Source organism: Leptodactylus fuscus, chromosome 8 (assembly GCF_031893055.1).
Source record: "Leptodactylus fuscus isolate aLepFus1 chromosome 8, aLepFus1.hap2, whole genome shotgun sequence".
In the NCBI taxonomy this organism is placed as follows: domain Eukaryota; kingdom Metazoa; phylum Chordata; class Amphibia; order Anura; family Leptodactylidae; genus Leptodactylus; species Leptodactylus fuscus.
In genome coordinates this window covers 70,085,511-70,103,424 of record NC_134272.1, presented here as the reverse complement: position 1 = coordinate 70,103,424, position 17,914 = coordinate 70,085,511, and the positions used below count along the sequence as shown (strand labels likewise).

Below are 17,914 nucleotides of genomic sequence, written 5' to 3'. Positions count from 1 at the left end.
ATTATACTGTGTGCAGGGGGACACTATGGGGCATTATACTGTGTGCAGGGGACACTATGGGACATTATACTGTGTGTAGGGGACACTATGGTGCATTATACTGTGTGGAGGGGACACTATGGGACATTATACTGTGTAGAGGGGCCACTATAGAACATAATACTGTGTGCAGGGGTCGCTATGGGACATTATACTGTGTGCAGGGGACACTATGAGGCATTATACTGTGTGCAGGGGACACTATGGGACATTATACTGTGTGCAGGGGACACTATGAGGCAATATACTGTGTGCAGGGGACACTATGGGGCATTATACTGTGTGCAGGGGACACTATGGGACATTATACTGTGTGCAGGGGGACACTATGGGGCATTATACTGTGTGCAGGGGACACTATGGGACATTATACTGTGTGTAGGGGACACTATGGTGCATTATACTGTGTGGAGGGGACACTATGGGAGATTATACTGTGTGCAGGGGACACTATGAGACATTATACTGTGTGGAGGGGACACTATGGGGCATAATACTGTGTGGAGGGGACACTATGGGAGATTATACTGTGTGCAGGGGACACTATGAGACATTATACTGTGTGTAGGGGACACTATGGGGCATAATACTGTGTGTAGGGGACACTATGGGGCATAATACTGTGTGGAGGGGACACTATGGGAGATTATACTGTGTGCAGGGGACACTATGAGACATTATACTGTGTGCAGGGGGACACTATGGGGCATTATACTGTGTGCAGGGGACACTATGAGACATTATACTGTGTGGAGGGGACACTAATGGGAATAATACTGTGTGGAGGAGCCACTATGAGACATTATACTGTGTGCAGGGGACACTATGGGACATTATACTGTGTGCAGAGGACACTATGAGACATTATACTGTGTGGAGGGGCCACTATGAGACATTATACTGTGTGGAGGGGCCACTATGGGACATTATAGCGTGTGCAGAGACAACTATGGGGCATTATACTGTGTGCAGGGGACACTATGGGACATTATACTAAGTGGAGGGACCACTGTGGGTCATTATAGCATATGTGAGGCATTTTACTTTTTGTGGGAGGGCCAGGAAAGGGGGTGCTATGCTGTATGGGGGTGGGGGACCAAGTCAAAAGTTTGCAGTCTTTGATACACCCCTGGGATGAGAGAACATCTGTCTGTGGGTTTGAGTTGAGATTTAGAAAAATGCTGAATTATGTATTCTAGGTTGGCAGCAGGCTTACACTGGCCTAAAAGGTTACCACATGCACATGCTCAGTATATAGTATTCTGCAAAAAGTTTTAGACTTGGAAAAAATGCTGCACAGTAGGAAAGTTTTTAGAAATGGAAGGATTAATAGTATAGTACCATAGTACTATATAGTACTGCTAGACACCTCTCATGGTGAAAACAAAGTCACACAAAATGACTGATCTTTATTTTTCTAACATCAGCCTGGGAGGAAAGTTGGGACTTCCTATACACATTATATAGTCTACTGATCTTCCAAAGTGGTTGTATTCTGCTGATGTCTATCTAATGTGTATGGCCACCTCAATCTACTGACTAGGTGAATGCTGTTCCTAGTGACACATTGTATAGACATTCCTGCTCACTTTGATACCCATTGTTGGCCAACAATCAGGTTCCTTACCCTGCATGGAGGATCACTCCAACAGATATGACCATTTCTGACCACAGATTATTGGTGGGTGGTTTGAATATGTATTTTGTAAGGGTGACCCGGGCAGTGCATATTCTTAAAGAGGACCTTTCATCACCTGGGGTACATGCAGTTTAACCCCTTCCCGCCGATGGCATTTTTTGATTTTCGTTTTTCGTTTTTGACTCCCCTCCTTCTAAACCCCATAACTTTTTTATTTCTCCGCTCCCAGAGTCATATGAGGTCTTAATTTTTGCGGGACAATTTTTTCTTCATGATGCCACCATTAATTATTCTATATAATGTACTGGGAAGCAGGAAAAAAATTCAGAATGGGGTGGATTTGAAGAAAAAATGCATTTCTGCGACTTTCTTACGGGCTTTGGTTTTACAGCGTTCACTGTGCAGCCAAAATGACATGTCCCCTGTATTCTGTGTTTCGGTATGGTTCCAGGGATACCAAATTTATATGGTTTTATTTACATTTTGACCCCTAAAAAAAATTCCAAAACGGTGTTAAAATTTTTTTTTTCTAAAAGTCGCCATATTCCGACGGCCGTAACTTTTTTATACATAGATGTACGGGGATGCATAGGGCGTCTTTTTTTGCGGGGCCGGGTGTACTTTTTAGTTCTACCATTTTCGGGAAATGTTATTGCTTTGATCACTTTTTATTCAAATTTTTATCAGAATTAAAACAGTGAAAAAATGGCGGTTTGGCACTTTTGACTATTTTTCCTGCTACGGCGTTTACCGAACAGGAAAAATATTTTTATAGATTTGTAGAGCGGGCGATTTCGGACGCGGGGATACCTAACATGTATATGTTTCACAGTTTTTAACTACTTTTATATTTGTTCTAGGGAAAGGGGGGTGATTTGAACTTTTAATACTTTTTATATTTTTTTATATTTTTTTTTACTTTTTTTTTTTTTATTTTTTTTTTGCATTTATTAGACCCCCTAGGGGTGTTGAACCCCAGGGGGTCTGATCACTAATGCAATGCATTACAATGCTAATGCATTGCAATGCATTGCAAAAAATCATCCTCTCTTTTGCAGGCTGTATACACCAGCCTGCAAAAGAGAGAATTTGCAGACCGGCTGGGAGCCTTTAACAAGGCTCCCGGCTGTCATGGCAACGGGGGGTCGGCCCTGGAGCATGCTCCAGGAGCCGGCGATCCCTGCCAAAATGGCGGCGCCCATGCGCCGCCGGGAAGATGGCGCCTCCGGCGCCTTTGACAGCAGCGCCGGAGGGGTTAATGCCTCCGATCGGTCCGGGGACCGATCGGAGGCATGAGAGCCGGTTGTCTACTGCTTAAAGCAGTAGACACCCGGCGGCTATGACGGCCGCCCGGCTCCCGGGCGGTCGCCATAGTTACAGACCCGACACGCGCCGTACTATTACGGCGCATGTCGGGAAGGGGTTAATATACCACTAGAAAGCCGACAGTGAGCTGAATTCAGCACACTGTTGGCTTTCCCGTTCTGTGCCCCGGGTGAAGAGCTATCGGTGCCAGTACCATAGCTCTTCACTGTCAGAAGGGCGTTTCTGACAGTCAGTCAGGAACGCCCTTCCTCACAGCAGCGCCTATAGCGCTGTACTGTGAAAGTGGTGAGGAACGCCCCCTCCCTCCCCCTCCTCCTCGTCCATAGATGAGTACTGGGAGGGGTGTTCCTCACTGCTCTCACAATACAGTGCTATAGGCGCTGCTGTGAGGAAGGGCATTCCTGACTGACTGTCAGAAACGCCCTTCTGACGGTGAAGAGCTAGGGTACTGGCACAGATAGCGCTTCACTGGGGGCACAGGAAAGGCTTTCTAGCGGTATATAACACCGCATGTGCCCCAAGTGATGAAAGGTCCTCTTTAAAAGTTAAACCATAAGAAATATTTTTGCAACCTGGCGCTGACCCTAGGTTCACATCTGTGTCTGGGTATCTGTTACCCTGATCCATTGGAGGACCAGAACAACGGACACGTGGACTGCTAAGATAGTGAGCATTTACGATGACTGATGGAACACATTGACTATAATGGGTTCCATTTTTTGAAACTGAACAAGTTGGACTTGCAAGACTTTTTCGTCCGGTGATTTTCGGCAGTCACTTTGTTGAAGTCTCCAACTTTAGAGTTTAACCCCAGCCATTCTCACGGTCAGGTCGCACCACAAACCGGACATTTGTTGATACTGAATTACCATAATCTGACGAACTATAAACAACCTGTATTGAATGTTTAATCTGAAACTTCTGCAAATGTTCCCATCTGTAATTATGAGAATCAATGTTAGGTAATCTCAGGTTTTACAATATTAACACTGATAGCTCATTCTTTCCTTCCATCACCTGAACTTAAAAAGCTCCAAATAATTACCAGCTAATTAGCACAAGGATTCTATAAGTGGATCTTTTCACTTAATTGTTAAGTGGCACTTCTTCCAAACACTCTTTATAAAGATTCAAGTGTCACAAGAAATTATATAGTTTCCCTTTAAAGGGAGAATTTTCTGCATCTTTTTATTTGAACTTTCGTTTTTATCATAGACACAAAACCCTATAGTGACGGAATTGATGAATGTTTAATGATTAATTCTGGGGAAGAATGAGAGGTGTACAAAGACATTTGCGGCAAGAAACTTTTATATTTGTTCATATCATTGGAACAAATCTTGGGAATACAAATGCCTTTTGTACTCCAAATCTACATATTGTGATAGAATCTGTCATGTGTCAATGTTAAAATTCACAATTAATATAATGAATTTACTACTGTCTATTGCTGTCAGTCAATCCGACTGTCAGATTGTCTCCCTGAATTGGCTCCTGTGTTTGGCACGCCATGAGCAATGGGAACTGGTAAAATAGATGACTACCTGTCAGAGATGTGGAGATGTGCTGAACCTTATAATGAACCAAAGGTATAACTTGACGTACACCTAAGCTTCAACAAACTTTGCATAAATCAATAGTACAGTGTGAGTGTATATGAGTAGTAGCACTATTTCTGGCCATGATGGAATATTTGTTTGTGGGTGGAGACTAGCTACTCGGTCATCTTCCATATAGTTCATACATGTAGAGGAGAATCTGCTCATTAACTCTCTCTTTTTCTCACTGAGAAGCATCAGCAGGGTCATATTGGGGACTATAGAGAAGTACTGACCCATAATGATATGAATAAAGCACTTGGGATGAGTTAGAAACTTCCTATTTAGCACAAGCAGCCTCTGCTTATCTTATCTGCTCTATCACTTCTCCCTCCGCCCCTCTCAGTAGATTCCGATGAAATCTTATACCTCTGTGTAGCTGTACCATGGGCTAAAAAATTTACCACTCACTTGACAACATTAATTAACAGATTCGGATAAACAACACCAAAACACTGACACTGATCAGATTATGTATTTTTTGGGGGGTCTGACAAGTCTTCCAAAGAAGATGTAAAGAATGAACCAAAATCCATTTGGCTTCCCCAGACCTCATTGGATCACACCAAATGAGAATGACCTGTTCATATAACATTGCCTCCAATGCATTGTTGATAAGGGAAAGTCGCTTTACCTTTGCAAATCTTCTCAACTCCATATCCATTTGTTCAACATTTATCTGTTTCCATGGTGTTTTCATCCAGTCCTTAATGCTTGTCTAATGCAAAAGCAAAAATTGCAACTTTGTGAGAAAACGGGAAAATGTCACAAGGTGCCATGTAACATTCTGTACTCACTAGTTATATAAAATCAAGCTGTGTTAATAGAACCACAATGAATATTATTTTTTGCCATATTGATACATTTATATTTTTTAAAAAGTCTTCAAAGTCTTCGGAATTTTAAGTTGGAAACTTTTGACAATGTCTCTAAAAGAAATGGTTGACTATTATAATTTAACATTTTCGGTACCTTTGCAAACCACAGACATGTTACATGCTTATTTTCTTGTGCAAGCTATTTATGTATTTATTTGACGTCAAGTTGTTATGTTATTTGCATTTCTATCTTTTTAAGTTCTCAAACCATTCTCCTGACATTCATAGTGCTGTGGTTCTTATATCAAAACTTCCCTGGGATAACAGAACCATTTTTCTAGGTGATATAAAACTGAGGATCATCCTGACCATTGCACAACACAACTGTGGACAGACTTTCCTTAGTAACAGTTCAGTTAGAGGGTTGAAAAGGAAAATGTTGCCACCTGTTTTCTCTTAAAAAAGGAAGTTAGATAGGTTAATATTACAAAAATGCCACAAAACACAATGGCAAATAAAAAATGGGAGTTACACTTTATAATATTAGTCAGCGTTTCTGCAGAAATCCACATATAACTAGTGTATTTCTTATTTCACAATGTGTCATTTCATTTCTTCTTGAGGGTGAAGCCCAATTGTTAATGCTGCAAAACATACCCATAATTCTTTAAGTTTTATTTAAGATGCCATGACACCTTGATCACAACCATTGATGGAAAATCCATTTCCTTAAGGTCCATTATCCGTTAACAAATTTCTTATTCAATAGTCAGTGTATTCATCTTACATACTAGTAGCTCTTACAGTTACCGAGTATTAAAAAAGGCTGGAAATTTTTTTTTTAAATGTATACTTTGTAAATTCTTATTATCCTATTATAACTTACATTTTTTCCAGTGCATTGTTAACATATAGAAAGATAAAGGAAACTGGTTTGCATAATATATAAAATGTCCATTGCATCCCAATACAGCAGGATTAGCTCAGTCCTGTTCTGATGAAACAAGTGTTACGTTCATAACTACGTCTGGGATCCCAGGAGAAGGCAGTCTCTGACCTGGCACACCAGCAGTCCCCGGATCAGTGGAAGCTACAAAGGTCAGACCCTGCACTGATCATATTGTAATGGCATATCTAAGTCAGGTCAGTTCTCAGCAAAAACAACACAACAGAATATTGTGCCATAGGAGTGATCAAAGAATACAACAGACTCATGAGTTCAGTGTATTCATTGGAAGAGTTCAATGAAAATACTATTTTATGTGGCTGCATAGAATTATTTGTGTGTCACATGAATTTATTGCCACATGATAAACGTTGTATGGGACTTCACTTGAACAAACAACCAGGGTAAAAGAATATAAAAAAATATAAAAAAACAACAACTTTGAATCTCTGAGAATGGCAAGGACCAGGTAAGTATACCTTCAGGGACAGTGAGGTCAAGGAAAGATCCCTTTAATTGGGTAAAATCAGCGCTTTCCACTTTTATCAGGAGTCTTAACAAGTGCTCACCTGTTGCCTTCTACATCAATGTAAGACATAGGTACCCCAATCCCTTTATGGCATGTTGACCAGCACCTACATATTAGCTTGTTCTGTCATGGCAGTGATATAGCCAAGTGGTGGCCTTTCTCTCCTTTGCCATGCAGAATAAGCCTAGATTTTGCCGGCATGAACATTATTCCGCGCGAGGACTCCTAGAATTATAGTTATCTATGTTGTTAGAAGTCCCTGCCTCCCAATGACATAAGGGCTTGTTCACACAGAGTTTTTTGGCAGTGGATTTTGAAGCGGAATCTGCCTCAAAATCTGCTGCCAAAAACGTCTCCCATTGACTTCAATTGGAGCCACTCGCTTCTTTTTTCCGCTAGCTAGTAGCCAGTCAGCCGCGGCGTCCGCAGTGTGAGGCTCCCTCTTAATTAGGTCCATTCTTTGGGCCTAATCCGGAGCAAAATGCCATGACTGGATGCTGTGCACAGCACCGGCATCCCGTCGCGGCTAGCCGCGCTGAAGTGATCACACACGGAATGCAAATTCTGCCATGTGAACATACCCTAATCAGTCTGGGACAGTATGTCTCTTGTAAGCAGGGACTAGATATAGCATAGATAACTAGACTTCTACCCTTTAGAAGTAATGCTTTCCGCATTAGGTACCAGTCCCCACCTTCCACTGCTTACACCCAGCACCTATGGCAAACGCCATGTCAGTCCCAGCTGTGACATAAGCAAAAAGAACTTTGCACCCCCTGCCATCTGTCTACATAGCAATACCATGTTTTATAACCCAATGGCGCTCATATTTCAGGAAGACTCTATGTCTCAGTTTACACATAAGATATTATTTTCCCATAATTTGAGCTTAAACAGAACGCTTTGCATTGATTGTGCGGCCTTGTTTGGTTGCTCCTCACGTTAGCTGGAAAGTCAGACATAAAATCTTGCTAGCAATGCAATTTCACACCAAGGTAATGACTATGCAATTATAGCAATGATGAAAAGCAAATAGCCAAACTTATCAACGTCAGTGTTTAATTGGCCAGAGCAAGTTGATGTCAACTAATTTAACAGAGTCTCAGCGGCAACTATTTCCATGTAGTTTATTAATTGAGGTAGATAAAACATGAGCTACAGTAATGTAGTGACCCCGTAGTCGGTCGTGCACAATACATAAAGAATTGTATGTAGGTGTTTACAACGTGCGTTATAAGCTCATTTCAAAATGTCTTCCTGTTTTAAAGGGTGCGTACACTTTCTAAAACATGTGTCTTTTTATTGTTCCAACATGCCTAAAATAAATTCCCGATTGGAAATATCTTCCCGTTTTGTGTATACAGCTACTATGCAAACCAATGTGTTTCCTGGTCTATCGCAAACAAAAATCCCTTTTTTGTTCTGACGTTCCAATTATGTTCCTCTGAACCCTCTTTATACTAACTTGTTGAAAATTCTATTGAGCATATGTATCATTGAGTCCGAGATGAATCATTTCATAGTTATAGGATCCCTTATAAATAACCCCTTTAAGGATTAAGACATTGAATTAAAGGGGTATTTCAGGAAAAAGTTTAATACCTATTGGGTTGGTGTCAAATGTTAGATCAATGGGGATCTGACTGCTGCCCCATCCCCCGCATTTCACTACAATAGGTGTTCCTGCCCAGCCATGCAACTGCAGCTAGGAGGAGTTTCAATGGAGCTGCAGTTGATCATGCATCTTCTACTGCTCCATTGAAAGTCTATGGAAGGGTGGTGGTGGGATTTCTGTGTTTCCCAGCGTGGTCTCGTCCTGCTGTTATGGTGTCTTGTTCTGGTGGAAGTCTATGTCACATGTCACAACTAAGGCCAATCAATGGCCTAAGGAAAGGAACTGGGGTGTCACTCAAAAACATTACCCATAACGGCCGCTCATTCACCTCAGTGGTCGAGTACAGCGGGGCCTTCTGCCAAAACAAAACATTGTTGTGGTAGGACTGGATGGTGCTAGGAGACAACAGAACACCGGAAACAGATATGTTGTTTGTTTTTTGGTTGTTTTTTTTTTTTTTGGGGGGGGGGAGTTCACCCTTCACGGCCTCATATCCTGGACAGCCCCTTTAAAAATTCAGGCACACCATGGGAAGTCCTGTACACTAGAATTAGGTTAAGATATATTCACATGGCTGAGGCAACTCCAAATTTTACCTGAAATCAGCCTCTATTGATTTCAATGGGAGGCAAAGGTTGATTTAAAAAAAAAAACATAATAAAAAAATAAGCATCACCTATCTTCAGGCGGATTCCACCTGATAACTCCCATTGAAGTGGATGGAAAGCAGCGGATTCTACGGTGGAATTCGGTCAAGCAGAAAAAATTCACTTTCAAGTTCCTGAAGAATTTTTTATCTCAAAAAAATTCCTCTATGTTAACATACCCTTACCGTAAATCTGATAGGCTAAGGTGTCCTCACCCTGGCCTGCCTTGATAACTGCCCTGCTCCCCCCCACTTCCTTAAAAAGTGGCATAGAAGGAACAAGGTGGAAGCTCTCGCACCTCTTTTCGTGCAAATATATTGCCTGAATGCCAAAGATGCTCCATCAGTTTTCTGGTGTAGGTTATATAGTAAATTCCCCCCAATGTTTCTTCCTAGAGGAGCATGGCAGGAGTATATTGGGTATTGTTTTCTTATGGATTATGTACAAGTATAATTATTGTTAAACTTCATGTTTCCAAAAATGTAAATGGCCACATTCCAGCTGTTACCATAGAACTGCTTTAGTACATAGATTAAATATATTTAAAGGAATTGTGTCATTGGGTTTATTATATGTAGATATCGTAGATATCGTAATATTTTTAGTTTTTATTTTTTACAAAATTTAGCAATTACTTAATAACAACTGAAGGGACCTCACCAACCTGTAAGACTAATGGTCAGGAAGGTGACATTTAGAGAAACCTAAATAGATACATACCGTATATAATGAACATGTCTATTCTAAATTTTTGAAAATTTTGTAAAATTTGTTTGAAAAATGTGAGTCGTTGGTTTCACCTTACCCGTACAAATATTACCATATCCCATACAGACTTCAGTAAGATACAGGCGGCCCGACATTGACGTAGCTGTTTATATTCAGGGATACTGACTTCAAAAAGATCTGCTGTGTCCTGCAGTTTTCTCATCTCATCTTCCAACCTTGAAATATTTCTGTGGGTCTACAGAAAAGAATATAGTCATTCTGTCAAAGGATGCTGCATCTCAGTTGTGACAGTTTGTTTCCAAGAAGTGTGAATTATCTCCTGTTACACTTGACTACATCTTAGAAAGTGCTTGTACTGTATTTACAGGGATGATTCATTGCTCGGATTGCCGAAGTCCTACTTAACACTAACAGTTACAACACTGTCAAACGGTGGCGGAGAATTTCATAGACAGGTTCCGGATGGGTGGAAGTAATTCATATCTCACTTCTTCCACTTCTTGGTTTTGTCTAGTAGTCAGAAAATAGGTTGGGTATTTAATATGGGACACTGCTCCTGCTTCTTTTGTTTGTTTCTTTTTTTGATCTTTCATTGAAGAAAGAAAAAGCAAAAAAAAATATGATGAGGCCAAAGAAAATTGTGAATAAATAGAAAGAAAAATAGGAAAAGGGTGACCACTCACAACATGGAGAGATGATACCACCACTAAGAAGCTAAGGTGGCCATATACTTAAGATGAATGTCTGCTGAACCAGCTGGTTTGGTGTGAGCGCCAACCAGATAATATGCATACAATGTCCGGACTTTCCCCATGGAAAGAAGGATGGGGGGTTTTGATTTTAACTAGGCCCTATCCATTCATTTTCAAGGGGGGGTACATAGCAGTGGCTTGTAAAGCCCAGTTCACATCCGCGTTCGGTAATCCATTCGGGGAGTCCGCATGGGAATGGACTACTGAACGCATTGACAAGTGGTGAGCAGTGTTCGGTAGCCTGTTCAGGGGGTCCCCATGTGGACTCCCCGAATGGATTACCGAACACAGATGTGAACCAGGCCTTACCTTCTCCCTATTAAAAACATATGTACACTGGGTTGAGAAAAGAAGAGGAGGGCCTGAAGGATCCCTACCCTAATTTGCCTCAAATTTATCAAAAAAATCACCTGTTTTAATAAATTTAATGCATCTTTAAATCCAACACTTCTGTCCCGAGATGTTACTCTACTTTCTAACACTGCAAGTAATGCAAATTTTTGATAAATCATATTCGATAGAATTGGTGTCAACTATACCCACTTTACCACAAATTATTGAAAAGTGACTGGTGAAAAAAAAATGCAAAAATTCTCAAAATTTTTGTGCAAGTAACTACAACATTTCACAAAACTGTTTGCAACTTTTTGATTCCAGAATTCTGAAATGAAGTCCATGGAGATTCTGCAACTACCACTAGAGGGAACTTAAGAACATGTTACTGTAAAACATATACTGCTTTATTATTGCCATCCATATATAGATAGTATGTTGTGAGTGCCTAAGCTCTATGTTGTGAGTGCCTAAGCTGCAGCCACCCCTAGTGGTGGTCGCACTACTGAGGTCAGAATATTGGAGGTGTTTTCAATGCCAGTCTTCATATTTCCTGCACTGGTAGAGGGTGCGCATGGCTTATGACAAGGAGCATACCTCCTTAGATAACAGGTGTACCCTCCACATGGGCTATATACCTCTACTGAAATCTACACATTCTCATAGTGGGCATAGATTTTAGGCCTTATTTATACCAATTTTTTCATGAAAATTATAATAAATCTGATGGAGTACTGCTAACATATCAAACCTTGCCTTGCCCCTTTTCAGGACAGTGGAGTGGGCGTTGTTAAAAAGAAAGAAGTTGCAATTTTTGCAGGCAAAAAATTGAATTTTTCATGCCTTTTACATAAGGAAATTGGCGTAAAATACATGATAAATCGGCTCCATTAGACTATAAACTATAGATATAGACCTATTAAGGTTAGGACTAAGGCCCCGCATTGTAGAAATGCAACTTTTTGTGTTGTGTTTTTTTGAGACAAAGCCAGGAGTGGATTGAGCAGAAGGGAGAAGTATAAGAGATTTCTATATATTTCCCTTTCCTTTTGTGGCCATTCTTGGCTTTGGTTTAAAACATTTCAGCAACATCTGCAACAAAAAAGCTGCGTTTCGCAATGTGGGGCCTCGGCCTAAAAAAAAAAAAAAAAAAAAAAAAAAAAAGAGCTGTGGGCTGAAGTTCGTTATTATATTTTATAATATTTTTATAAGAAAATTAAGATAATACAAATGAAGAAAAAAAAAATTACATCTCATTATTATTATTATTATTATTATTATGAATAATAATAATGATAATAGAATATAAATATAATAATAATAACAGAATAAAATAATATAATAATAATAATAATAATGATAAGAGAATATAAATATAATAATAATAACAGAATTAAATAATAATAATAATAATAATAATAGAATATAAATATAACAATAACAGAATAAAATAATAGAATAATAATAATAGAATATAAATATAATAATAATAACAGAATAAAATAATAGAATAATAATAATAATGATAATAGAATATAAATATAATAACAGAATAAAATAATATAATAATAATAATAATAGAATATAAATATAATAATAATAACAGAATAAAATAATAGAATATATATATATATATATATATATATATATATATATATATATATATATACATATAAATAATTGATACCTTATCCAAATGTTTATATGGATCTTCTGCATCAAATTTGAAGATTATTTCATTTTTGAACCGATTTCTAAATTCATGCTGCTTAACCTGGGTGGAAAAGAAATGCGACAGTGATGCAATCTATAGTCACTCTATCACCCAATGTTATTTATTACAAAAAAAAAAAAAATTTGCATCTTGTAAATCCATTTTTTTTTTTTTTTATTTGGCGTAGGTTAGAAGTGATTTTGAAGCTAATGACATTTTAATGACATGGATCTTGCAGGTGACGCTCTCGCAAAATGAAAACATTAAAATCTATATTTTGATCTTACGGGAGTGATGCCGTGTTTGAATTGGAAAAAAGATTAGACATAATTGAAGATAAAAGACACGCGGGCTTCACTAGCATTTTACTGAAGTGGGCTTTAAATTATCAGATCCATCCAGAGTGCATTACCAAGAAACATTGAATTGTTATCTTTAGACACCTTTTTTCTAAGAGTTTACAATTTCTCAGTTCAGTGAAGCTTAGCTGCAGCCTGTTATCGGAACAAAAAGAGAAAAATCATTTGCTTCAGAGAACAGAACTGATCTCACCTCGAAAAGGACACATTTCCTCCTGATAACAGATACTTCATTTGCCTGCAGAGGAGACACTTCATGCTTTACTATGAATGCAATCTTTTTCAGATTTTTCCACCTCTCTGGCAATTCCTAAGAATGGAAAGAAGCAGATAGTTTACCTCTGTCTATTCTACACCAGGAATCAATAACGTGGACTGGAAATGACAGCACTATATGCCATATATATTGGAAATTTTTGGAAAAAAAAACCAAACATTTTTTTTTCAATAAAAATATTGCTAAAAAAATATGAAAAAATTATATTGTATGTGTTATTGTGGTGGTTAAATAATGTGTGGGTCTACTCACCGTTATAGGACCAGGACTGGTTTTAGATCATATTATATCATGCCCATGTGATAACCATTTTTTTTTTTTTTTTTTTAACAACCATCACATGGTCATTTTTTTTAAGATGAGAGTGAATGGGGGTATTCGCATGTCAGTTTATTTTGGATGGACCATTTTACATGTCCGGTAAAAAAAATGAACATGTTCTATCTTTGTCCATTATGACGGATACAAAAACAGACATGTGGATAGGCGCATGGACTAAACGATTGACAGCCATTAAAAAAAATGCCCATCACTAGCATGTGAAAAAGGCCAAAAACAGACCAACAGACTGATCCAAACACAATGAGCCATCAGTTGAAGATTGACATAGGTCTGACGCTCAGGATCCCACTGATCAGTTGTTTGAAGAGGCTGCAGCATTCAGGTGAGCTGTGCAGACTCTTCACCAAAGCAACCATTTGTACATGGCCTTGCTTGGTATTGCAGCTCAGCCCATTCACTAGAATGACACTTAGCAATCAGGCCATGTGACCTATGAACATGACGTGACGTCTCCCCTCCCAGTACCCGCCCACACTCTCCTAACCCGCCCACACTCTCCTAACCTGGCAGGGAGGGGGCAGCGAGTAGAAAAAGATGGCAGCTGGACCGGCAGCGAAGCGAAGAGCAGCGGAGCAGCGGACTAGCCATCTCTGGAGGTAAGTGGACACCAGGGGGGACTAAGTAGCCAGAGGATTAAAAAAAAAATCCTCTGGCTACTTAGTGATTCGCTACACAGCGTGGATTCTAACAATTCTTAGATTCCATTCTGTATAGTGAATAGGATTGCTTTTAAAATCCGATCTCCGATTAATAAAAAAATCCCATTGACTTGCATTGGGATCAGAATTGGGATCGAGATCGGGTTCGAATGAAAAATGATCGGAAATTGGATTTTAAAATCGATCCTGAAAAGTCAGCATCGGCTCAACCCTAGTCATTATGTAATATGTCCCAGAAAACCCCTTTAGGCCCCATGTATTGAACCGCAGACAAAAAGCATTTCAGAAAAGGCTGCGGCATTGCAGTTTTTTTACACAGCGCTTGTCACATGCAAGCTCTTCTTAGCGTTCTTTGATAGACACATATGACACATAGATTGGTAGCGCTACCGTAGCCTCAAGATCAACTATATAAATTACTGCAGCTCATTTTATTCCCAAAACAAATCCCAAAATTTGGGATTCTTTAGTTAATTTTTTTTAGTTTCAGCTATATGCAGCCAACTGTCTGTGAATTGATCTTTAGCTGTTAGATATACTGTACACTGCTTTGGGCCTTGTGATTTCTGTGCATGACGGCCACGTATCTGAACATGTCTCATATGATATTTAGACAATTAAGGCTGCACAATAATATGTATATTGAGTTGTGCTCCAATAGAAGCCAAGGCAAATGTCTTGGGCGAAATGATACAGTACAATTATAAAAGCTACTATTATTCTAAACTTGTAAATGTTGACATGTCTGCAAAAGAACTAAATCACTGTAAAATTAGGATGTATAACGAATCTGCATCTATTGGCACCCATTCATCACTATGTTGCATTTGTACAGGGTTATGAGCTATAAATGGAGTTCAGGACGGCACCATCTCTAAGTAAAAGAATTCCCAGTAAAGAAGAATATAACCTGAATTTAGAAGTAGCAGATGACTATAAATGAATTTCTACTTATGGACATTGGTATAACTACAATGTAATATATAATAAATTCATTGAATATCGTTTTTGATATTTTGGAGTCTTCCGTGCTCAATTTAATGTTAAAAATAGATATATATGGTAAATAATGTATAATAATAGTGTTAAATAATGATAATGTAAAAAAAACCCCCAGATATATAAAATAAAAATAACAAAATATACATTAATATATTAACAAATGTAACAGAATTTTCAATGTATGGTATTGTATCTAACATATTCAATATACACAAAAAAATAAAGGTAAAATCCTCTCTAAAATGTAGGGTTCGGGTCAACACAGTGGTTCAGTGGTTAGCACTGCAGCCTTGCAGCGCTGGAGTCCTGGGTTTGAATCCTGCCAGGAACAACATCTGCAAGGAGTTTGTATGATCTCCCCGTGTTTGAGTGGATTTCCTCCCATACTCCAAAGACATACTGATAGGGAAAAAATAAAATGTAGGGTTCTTTTTTTGCTTGGCTGAAGATTTAGTTGTATGTGGAGAAGATTATGATGTAGGAATGTTTTCTTTTGTGAATCTGTTTCGTATTCAGTTTATACAGTCATGCGCCTGCTTCGAGGAGTGAAGACAGGCTCACGTATTTCTTATGCATAGTAGGCAGTTACCTTGAGACTATACTATAACAGATACAAAAGATAAGCAAATAGTAGATGATATTGACTCTAATGATAATTCTTTCTCTTTATTACGGTGCAAATATAAGTATACAGTTTATTTCAGTTTAACGTTCATGAAAATGTAGGGGGCGGTAAAAGTGTCCCTTTATGTTCCTAAAAAGGCAAAGTACAAGCCTATGGTAAAAAGGATGTTATTATTGTATAGTTCATAGATGATCCATCTATGAACTATATGCACCGCACAATTTTCTCTGTGTTCACCATTCACGACCAAAATGCTGGACAAAACTACAGTAGATCCAAGGCATTGGAATTCCAGTAAATCAAATTTTACTCATCTTATCTTTCCACAAAATGAGACATTTTGGCTACACAAGCCCTATCTTCTGCTTCAAACAGGACCAGCACAGTCAAAATAGCTAATTTTTCAGCAAGATGAACTGAATGAACTGAATTTTAATATAATTCTGATGCCTTGGAAGTTATTTGTGTCAGCTTTCCGTGTAACTATACAATTCAATTTATATATCACTTAAAATGACAGCAATAAAAAATTCAGTAAATGTAATATGAGAAAAAAAAAAGTGCATTATGCTTTCTTTTTGTAAACTGGACAACAACAATCTACCTTATAATAAGAGTTATAGGACCCATAATGCACCATCCTGTTAAGCTTCTGCAGTGTTCAAAGTACTCCTAGACTTATCTAATAAGCAGCTGAGGAGGGGTAATTAAACCCTCTTCCTCCTCAGCCAGGTGCCTTCTATTTGGTTGTACCCAGTGTGGCTGCCATGTACTAATTGTTTGTGCTGAACTTCTCTATATTGATCTTTGGCTTGTTACTGTAACTTCTCTTCTGATTTTGGCTCTGATGTTTTCTCTCAGACTGACTTTTAGCTTGAACATTGACTCTCCTGATTCATCCTCCTGGTTTTGATCTTCCTTGTAAGTTTGTCATTGGTTCTGATTTGATTTTAGATTGTGGAGCATTTATTTTTTATACCCGTTTCTGTGGTGATAACTTGAACCCCAAATTCAGCACAAGTCCATCTGGCTTCATCATCGGCACTGATGATGGCGTTTCGGTGCTTAGGATTTATAGAGAATGAATGTGCATGGGTGACTTTTTATTCTAATCGCATGTAGGAAATGAGACCTTGTCCTCAGGATCAGTAAGTTATAAGCTATTATGTTGATAGGTCATCGTTTACTTGTTTAGGTACTTGCCGTATTTAATGGTTTAATACTTATATCAAATAATATGCATACTTATCAGTAGAGCATCAATAGGCTTCAATGAAACACATATTAAAAGGGCTATCCATATTGTACTCTATTGTGTTCAATTTCCCTGCAGTGCCTCCATAGGAGAAATAAAGTATTACACTCTTTTTATTATTAAAATCATTGGGCTGTTGGAGTATGGAACTGTTCTATAGATCATGACAAAAACTTTCTGGGAGTAGCTGCTCTCTTCTGCAGATGAATTGTGGAATTAGGGTGCGGTATAGTTGCATAATATGGTGGCATACAGCCTGCTTACAGCTCCATAGTATCGAACCATATGTACTTTTTTTTTCTTTTTATTGTAGAGCCCTATACAATTTTCCCTATTAGTATGTCTTTGTAATATGGGAGAAAATCCAAACAAACACAGGGCGAACATACAAACTCCTTGCAGATGTTGTCCATGGCAGGATTCAAATCCAGGACTCTAGCGCTGCAAGGCTGCAGTGCTAACTACTGAGCGACTGTGTTGCCCCACTGAGCCACATGTACCTTTATACACAGGCTCTACGCACAGCTTTTACTCTCCATTCACATGGGAGTAGCCATAGATTTAAAGAAAGTCTACCACCTCCTCCAACTGCCTCATTTTATGCAAATGAGGTAGTTGGTGCACTGGGGGCATGCCTTTTACTTCCTGCAGCACAATGCAGCGAGAGTTGATCCTCCCACTGCTATGACATCATCCATCCTACTTGAACT

The 17,914-nt window shown here is 38.8% G+C and overlaps 1 protein-coding gene across 1 annotated transcript in view; it reads right to left on the bottom strand.

Annotated features, from left to right (window-relative positions):
- The window catches only part of LOC142216350 (dynein axonemal heavy chain 11-like), a 249,638-nt gene that overhangs the window by 219,149 nt on the left and 12,575 nt on the right, over positions 1-17,914 (bottom strand). Inside the window, exons 8-11 of the mRNA XM_075284114.1 lie at positions 13,238-13,354; positions 12,659-12,745; positions 9,963-10,121; positions 5,237-5,320 (exon numbers count right to left, since the gene is read on the bottom strand). Coding sequence (XP_075140215.1) covers positions 5,237-5,320; positions 9,963-10,121; positions 12,659-12,745; positions 13,238-13,354 — 447 coding nt within the window. The remainder of the gene's footprint in view (positions 1-5,236; positions 5,321-9,962; positions 10,122-12,658; positions 12,746-13,237; positions 13,355-17,914) is intronic.